At 53.5% G+C, this 8,533-nt stretch overlaps 1 protein-coding gene across 3 annotated transcripts in view; it reads right to left on the bottom strand.

Annotated features, from left to right (window-relative positions):
• The window catches only part of CARS (cysteinyl-tRNA synthetase), a 44,217-nt gene that overhangs the window by 16,891 nt on the left and 18,793 nt on the right, over positions 1 to 8,533 (bottom strand). For all 3 annotated transcript variants that reach the window (XM_029207931.1, XM_029207932.1, XM_029207930.1), the window contains 3 exons: positions 4,973 to 5,113; positions 4,686 to 4,774; positions 2,946 to 3,067 (listed from right to left, as the gene is read on the bottom strand). In XM_029207931.1, coding sequence (XP_029063764.1) covers positions 2,946 to 3,067; positions 4,686 to 4,774; positions 4,973 to 5,113 — 352 coding nt within the window. The remainder of the gene's footprint in view (positions 1 to 2,945; positions 3,068 to 4,685; positions 4,775 to 4,972; positions 5,114 to 8,533) is intronic.

Here is an 8,533-nt window from a genome sequence, read left to right as displayed (position 1 = left end):
TAACTGCTGTTAACATGTTGTTGGAAACGCAGGGGTAACTGCTGTTAACATGTTGTTGGAAACGCAGGGGTAACTGCTGTTAACATGTTGTTGGAAACGCAGGGGTAACTGCTATTAACATGTTGGAAACGCAGGGGTAACTGCTGTTAACATGTTGGAAACGCAGGGGTAACTGCTGTTAACATGTTGTTGGAAACGCAGGGGTAACTGCTGTTAACATGTTGTTGGAAACGCAGGGGTAACTGCTATTAACATGTTGTTGGAAACGTAGGGTAACTACTATTAACATGTTGGAAACGTAGGGGTAACTACTATTAACATGTTGTTGGAAACGTAGGGGTAACTGCTATTAACATGTTGTTGGAAACGCGGGGGTAACTGCTATTAACATGTTGGAAACGCAGGGGTAACTGCTGTTAACATGTTGTTGGAAACGTAGGGGTAACTGCTATTAACATGTTGTTGGAAACGCAGGGGTAACTGCTATTAACATGTTGTTGGAAACGTAGGGGTAACTACTATTAACATGTTGTTGGAAACGCAGGGGTAACTACTATTAACGTGTTGTTGGAAACGCAGGGGTAACTGCTATTATGTTGTTGGAAACGTAGGAATAACTACGATTAACATGTTGGTGTCTTGACTTGTGGGTTTGTGAATCCATGTAAGAAGAACAAAGACACATCCAACAAACAGGACAAGTGCCACGCTGGTCTTGTATCTATTTTCTCACCGTGCGCATTTTAACCACGGCGTCGGCGACGGCAGATACTCAAAAACGTAATCTGACCTGGCGCCGGGACCTTCTCTTTTACCCACCCTTTACCGGACAGATAACGTACGTTGAGGTTTTAAACTTTTCTTTATAATGAACATGGTTACTCATGAATGTCTGTAACTTTAAAAATCAACTTTGAAAAATCCTGTACCAGAGGCTCTGCTCTGTCTCACACGCCCTTCCCCCTCTCTGCATTTGACACAAATGTCACTGCCTGGTAACACTTGCTATTTGCTCCTGATTTTTTACGGAAGGGAGGTAAACCACACGATCCCTCTGCTTCCCCCTCTTGGTGTCATTTCTGGTCCCCTGACATGGCTCTCCCACCGTGAGCCCCATGACCTGAGGGTCTGCCTCCGATGCCTGGCCCTGCTCAGCAGCCGTGAGTCTGAAACGCCGTTGGGTCGGATGGTCACGCTGTTAAACTAACCCGGTCTGTCCTTCCTCCATGTTTCTGTGTCGTCCTGTTTTAAGTTCTGATATCTCTTTAGAACAGAGCCCTTGAGGTAAAGATACTTGATCAAAACGTATGAACATCGTACAGTCGTACGTTGACGGCACTGTAACCTGTACAGTAAAACTGCCTTTGTGTCCTGACAAAGACTCCTGAGTCTGTCTAAGGCCTGAAGTCTGGGGAGATTCTGTCAGCAACCCAGGACTTCAGTTCAGTCCTGGACAGTGTCTCCTCCAACCGCAGCCCAGAAATTCACAAGTCTGCCTGGCCGCTGACCATGCAAGGGCATACAGACAGAAGTTTACCACCCACTAGACCCTCTAATTGTTTAATATCTTCTACAACGTCTAATACATCACATCTTTACAGCTCCCTGTCCATTTATCGTCACATTTTGAAAATCTGGACATAAGGCTGGTATATACTTATGCTCTAAGTATACCTAATGGTGAAATTTAAATAAGGACAGGGACTTTGCCAGTGGTGCAGTGGTTAAGAATCCACCTGCCAATGCAGGGGACACGGGTTCAAGCCCTGGTCCAGGAAGATCCCACATGCCACAGAGCAACTAAGCCCATGCGCCACAACCACTGAAGCGCACGTGCCTAGAGCCCGTGCTCCGCAACAAGAGAAGCCACCACACCGCAACAAAAAACAGTCCCCGCTCGCTGCAACTAGAGAAAGCCCACGCACAGCAACAAAGACCCAACACAGTCAAAGGAAAAAAAAAAAAAAAGAACATCCTTTATCTTAAAAAATAAATAAATAAATGTAAGGACGATAAAAGCGGAAACTGTACCCGTGGTTAAAAAAAGATGAACATATTTATGGCCAAAGTGCCTCCCAGAAACGCTGGTGGATAAACAGCGTGTGTCCGGCAGTGTGAGAGCAGCCCCTGCACTGCTCCCCCCGATACACTGAGGGGGTGAAAGTAAACACTTATGAAAGACAAGTAGAGTCCCGCCTGGTCCAGAAAAGGCACTGTGTCTCTGTTTAAAATGTGTGGATCAAGATGGGCCCGGGGCTGTCGTTATACATGGTCACTCTCTGCGCTGAGAACGCAGCCGCTCTGAGCTGCTGCCCGAGCTTCTCACGGCAGGACAGCTCTGCCCACAGCCACAGTCTGGACTTCCAGATAAGGACCGGGCTTCAGTTCCCACCTTCCTTTTCCCACAGCCGCCTTACAAGTAACAGCTGCTCGCTCCTGCCCTGGGATGGGGGGCTGCCCTTCCCCGCCCAGTGCCCACCTCCGGCCCTACTCGTGGGATCGGTAAGTAAACAATCTTGTGTCTACTCCCTCACTGGGAGTATTGCATGCCTTCGACCAAAGCACCCTGGGGTTTTCCCTCCGCAGGCTCCCCGCTGCCCCGCGTGGGTACACGTGCCCTCGTTCAGCACCATCTGATTCCTCTCCACACACCCGCCTGGGTGTCCAGCACAGCCCACCCGACCCTTGGGTGCTCTGGGTGCCGAGAGATCAGCAAAGTCCAACCCCATGGCCGAGGCCCCGAGGTCTGTACGCTTCTCAGGATGGCACTGCAGCCACTCACTCTTCTGTTTCTTAAGTAACAATACATTTCAGGGGCTTAGTGTACAGAGCTCCTAAAATCCCTTTAGGTGAAAAACCACGGTCCCCGTGAACCTTGGTGACCCCGATCGTGTGCGGTGAGGCCGCGGCTCCACTTGGCTCTGACTTCGAGCCGGTCCGTTTACCTTCCCCCTCCTGCAGGGCTTTCTGATCCCCGACGGCCTCGGGCACCAGCTTCCCGTAGCAGTGTCCCTCACTGTTGGCAAACTTCACCGTGTCGAAGTAGACGGACCCGTTTGAAACGTAGCTGGAAAACAAAGCCATTGGGGGAGGTGTGATGAAGTGCTCGCGGGCCGGCCTGGACACCCGCAGGCCGTCGGGGCATCTGCTCCAGCTGCGAGCCTCCCCTGGTTCGACCACGCTGCAGGGAGGCCAGGAGGCTGTTCAAACAGAGCTGCTGTGTGGGCTGAGAGGGGCCGGGACAGGGACTCCACACTCCCTGACAGCCTGTCCCTCCGCCCTGCCACCCTTGCCTCTGTCTACACGCCACCACCTGCCCGGCCCGCCAGGCTCTGCCTCCTGGGAGCGTGGGGATTACTCCAGGCCGGGATGCCCTGTCTCCTCTCGCCGTGGCCCTGCCCATGTCACTCAGCTTGGCAGTCTGGAGTTGCCCCACGGTGACCGTGTGACGGGTGGGGGTGGCGGTGGGGGGCGGTGGGGGTGCAAGGAGCTATTGTCCTTTCGCGAGAACCCACGGCCTGGTCCCTGTGCCAGGCACTTCCTGCTGCTCCAAGGCCCCCGCCCGCCTCACCTCGCGCGAGGGGGATGGCAGCTCTCCTGGGCGGGGGCCTGGCATCAGCACACAGACGCCTGGCCCCCGTCCACAGGTCCACTTGCTGCCCGTTTCTGAAAACGCTGACTCAGAGACGTGAAAAGCGTTCCACACAGGCAGATGGTGAGGACGGTAACCTGGGGCCAAATCCCGGCCCGGCAAGGATAAAGCCCACCCGCCTTGGGACCCGACACGAGGAAGACTCTGAGTGCCCACACCATGTGGCCTGCGTCTCCAAAGACCTGGAGGTGCCCAAGGGCAACAGCGTGCTGCTTTGGGGACCTGGTGACGCGTGGCCTTAACTGGGAGCTTCCCAGTGGACCAGGGGCCAGGTGGTACCTACAGCATCTCTCACTGTGGTCCCCAGGGCAGGCCACGGGCCTGGGCAGAGGTGCTGGCCAGCCCCTTGGGTGGGGGTGGCCCCAGGTCCTGGACTAGGCCCCAAGCTGTATGACCAAATCTGCCGGGGGCTTCGGGGACAGGCTGGGTGTAGCCAGCATCACCCTCCTGCTTCCCCTTCCTGCCTGGGACAAAGACATGGCCTCCGTACAGCTAAATAGTTGTTTGAACAGCCGCCACTACCAAGGAAAACCCAGAGGGTTCTCTTACAAAGCAACTGGGAAGCTGAGAACCAAGTGGCACAGAGGAAAGCGGCTGCCGATAAGGCGAAGTTACGGCTCAACCGTGTCCTCCAAATCCACATGCTGGAGTCCTGACCCCCAGCACGCACCTCGGAGTCGGACTGTATTTGGAAAGAGGGTCTTTACAGAGGGAATCAAGTGAAAATGAGGCCATTAGGGTGGGGTCCTAATCCAGTACGACCAGTGTCCTTATAAGAAGAGATCGGGACACAAAGGGAGGGACAAGCGGCACGTGTGCACGCACACAGGGACCCCTGGAGCTGTGCGCTGACTCTTCTGTGGTTTGAGCTGCCTGCCGCGTGGTGCTTTGTAACGGGAGCCCCAGGGCACCACCACCCTGAGCAGCAAAACCGTGCGCTTTTCTGCTCCTGGTCTGGAGCCAGAGGAGAGCCGCTTTCCCTGGAAAACCTGCCTGGAATGCTGCGCAGCCTTGAGCAGGGCCTCAAGCTCACCCATAACCGTTGTCCACAATCTTCCGGACGAAGTCCACGATCTCCGGCACGTACTCACTAACGCGGGTTAGGACATCTGGAGGGAGGACCTGGGGACGATGACAAAGTCCTGGTTCAAGGGGAGCTGCAGCACTGCTGGCGCCCAGAAGCCCCCCCCTCCCCCCCGCCACGCTCATCTTTAACTGAATTTACTTGCAAAGTGAAATGGTCTGGATCCCACAAGGCCTTCTGGTCATGGGGGATCCTCAGCCCAAGACAGCAAGGTCAAGACAGTCGGCGACACTTACGTTCAGGGCTTCCATGTCTTTGTGGAACTCCGCTTCCCAGAACTTGGGCAGTTTGGAGAAAATAGAATTGTCGCTCACTTCACTGCCATGCATGGAATCCAGCCAGTCGGAAAGCAGATCCTTTGCTTCTTCCAACAGCACCTGAAGAAAGAGAAACAGAATATCCGCCCACACGTGCAACTTTCACGGGCTCACAGCTGGCGCGGTCCATCTGTGTCACTCAAGGCCTCGGATGCACAGACGCGGCCCCGACCCAGGAGACCACGGCGCTCCCACGGATGGCCTGGCGGTTAAGAGGCCGGAGTGTTCAGAGCGCTGACCATGTCGCCGGAGGGTCAGGGTGAGCTTGGGGAGGCCCAGCGGTGCAGTGGGGCTGCCTGGGGCAGGGTGGGAGAGCACGTGGTGTGGTCAGCCACAGCCTGGACACCTGAGTGCTCGAGGGGAGGGTCACAACGGGAGGCGGAGCCATGTCCCGGTGGGAAGTCTCCAAGGCCACGCCGCCCTGCCGGCCACATGCCATTGACCAAAGGCCCCGTGTTACGACAATGGTGCAGCATGGGTACGAGTCGTGTCCTGTCGCCGCAGCACTCACGCCGCACACAGGAACGTCCATCTGAGACGTGATGTGACAGCATCAGGGCTGCAGCCGGAGTCCCGAAGGCCAGGGGGACCTGGAGCTCTGCCCTGGAGGAATCTAGTGTTTTCGCTCATTAACCGGAGCCGACAGACGTGGGGACAGGCAGGCGGTCTGCGGTCCACTGGCAGGGGCGGAGGCAAAGACCAAAGGGTGGAGGGAGAGGGCGCAGGGAACCTGGGCGTGGAAGCGGTGGCAAGGGCACCCCCTGTGGCAGCTCCCAGACAGAACAGAGCCGCTCATGTGCTGCTGCGCTGGGGGGCAGCAGGGGAAACCTCCCAGGACCAGGCTGGTGCCCAGGGGCAGGGCCTGCCCCATGCGGAGGGGCAGAAAGCCCACCCCCGCCCTCGGGATCGACACAGATCATGACCAAGCAGAAGAATGAGATTCCAATCAAACAAACTTCTAGATATTTCTTGGGTTTCCAAACAAGAAATCAAAATGGAAATAAAAAACCGTTCAGAAGCAAATAATGTCAAAATACGTGGAAGTAGCAAAAATGATACTTAGAGGAAAATTTATGGCCTCAAATGCTTAAACCAGAAAATGAGCTGAAGTCCTGAGCTGCCACTCTGTCCCGACAATGAGCGAAAGGCTGCGCAACTACTCCTCTTAGATCCGTAAGGGAAGGAGGCCCAGGGCAAACCGCCGCCCCTTGAACTGCAGGGAGACGGGCAGGTGCAGAGAACGCCGCTTACCGGGGCGGAAAGCGCTTGGGGCCCAGGGACGGGCAGGGGGGCCGGAACTGAAACTGACCGCCCGCTGGAGGCTCGGTGCGCACGAGTCCGAGATCAAAACTCCAGGGCGACCCAGCCTTTGGGGCCCCACAAATTTGTGAGATTTACCTCTAGGAGCCCTGACGGTTACTCACAGTAAATATTGGAGAAAAATCCCCTCATGCTTCCGGCAGGGGGAGAGGCAAAGGAACTGCTCTGAAATATGACAAAGCATTCTGTTCTTAACAAGGCTGCCCTCAGGAGGAACCAGCTAACCAGAACCTGAGCTGCTGGGGTTCTAGCAGAGCCTAACTGACCTGGGGGAGGAAAACGTCCACCTCCAGGCCCCTCCACACATCCTGCCCCATCTAAGGGGGAGGGGAGGAGAAACCCAGAAACACCTGTGATGTTCACAGGCCACGGGCACAGGCCACTGAAGGACTGAGACCCATCACAGGACCACAGAGGGCGTCCTCGCCACACGACTACTGACAGCAGCTCCTTCTACCCAGTACATCATGTACTAACTACCATGAAAACAAATCACAAGGCGTACCGAAAGCCGAAACGCCACTTTTCTGAAAAGACAGAGAGAGCAACAGGACCAGACGTGGCAGGGATCCTGGGATTATCAGACCAGGGATTTAAAACAACCGTGACCGATATGCTAAGGGCCCTAGTGGACAAAGCAGGCAGCGCGCGAAGCCAGGTGGGGAATGTAAGCAGAGAGACGGAAATCCCAAGACAGGACCAAACAGAGATGCTAGAGGGGAAAGCGCCTAAATGGAAATGAAGAACGTCTCTGATGGGCCTGACTGGACGTGACTGAGGAAGGAGTCTCAGCCTGAGGAGATCTCAGTAGCAGCCTCCAAAACTGAAAACCAAAACGCCTGTGTTCTCAGAGGCTGACCAAAAAAAACAGAACAGAGATCTCACTTGTCGCGACTAAGACTCGGCACAGCCAAAATATATACATAAATAAATAAGTAAATAAATATTAAGGGCTTCCCTGGTGGCGCAGTGGTTGAGAGTCCGCCTGCCGATGCAGGGGACACGGGTTCGTGCCCTGGTCCGGGAAGATCCCACATGCCATGGAGCAACTAAGCCCATGTGCCACAACTACTGAGCCTGCACTCTAGAGCCTGTGAGCCACAACTACTGAGCCCGCGCACCACAAATACTGAAGCCCGCACACTCTAGGGCCCACGTGCCACAACTACTGAGCCTGCGCACCTAGAGCCCGTGCTCCACAGCAAGAGAAGCCACCGCAGTGACAAGCCCATGCACCACAGCCAAGAGTAGACCCTACTAGCCGCAACTAGAGAAAGCCTGCGTGCAGCAACGAAGATCCAACACAGCCGAAAAAATAGTGATAATAAAAATAAAGATAAATAAAGTTAGCTTGTTGCCAATTAAAAAAAAGTTCAAAGTAAGCAGAAGAAAGGATATAATAAAAAATTAAAGCAGAGGGACTTCCCTGGTGGTCCAGTGGTTAAGACTCCGCGCTCCCAATGCAGGGCTCCCGTGTTCGATCCCTGGTCAGGGAACTAGATCTCACGTGCGTGTAGCAACCAAGAGTTCGCATGCACGACTAAGGAGCTCACGTGCTGCAACTAAGGAGCCAGCGAGCTGCAACAAGGAGCCCTCGAACTGTAACTAAGGAGACTGCCTGCTGCAACTAAGACCCAGTGCAACCACACAAACAAATAAATTTTTTTTTTAAATTAAAGCAGAAACCAGGAAATTAATAGAGAAAATCAACAAAACCAAATGCTGGTTCTTTGAAAAGATCAATAAAATTGATGAGCCAAGTTAAACAAGAAAAAAAGAGGACACAAATACTAATATCAGAAATGAAAGAGGGGACATCACTACAGACCCCATGGAAGTTAAAAGAAGAATAAAGGAATATTATAAACAACTCTGTGACCCTAAATTTGATAACCTGAAGGGACCAATTCTTTGAAAGACATAATCTGCCAAAACTCACACAACATGATACAGAGAATCTGAATAAGCCTGTATCCATTAAAGACGTTAAATCAATAATTAATAACTTTCCAAGATAGAAAGCACCAGGCCCAGATGGATTCACTGCTGAATTCTGCCAACATTTAAGGAAGAAATTATACTAATTTTCTACAGTTTCTTTCAGAGGACAGAAGCAAAGAGAATACTTCCCAATTCCTTCTAGGAGGACAGCATTACCCT

The sequence above is a fragment of the Monodon monoceros genome, unplaced genomic scaffold (assembly GCF_005190385.1).
Source record: "Monodon monoceros isolate NGI ecotype Baffin Bay Population unplaced genomic scaffold, NGI_Narwhal_1 Super_Scaffold_7, whole genome shotgun sequence".
In the NCBI taxonomy this organism is placed as follows: Eukaryota; Metazoa; Chordata; class Mammalia; order Artiodactyla; family Monodontidae; genus Monodon; species Monodon monoceros.
The sequence above is the reverse complement of the archived record's forward strand: the minus strand, read 5'-3'. Positions and strand labels throughout refer to the sequence as shown.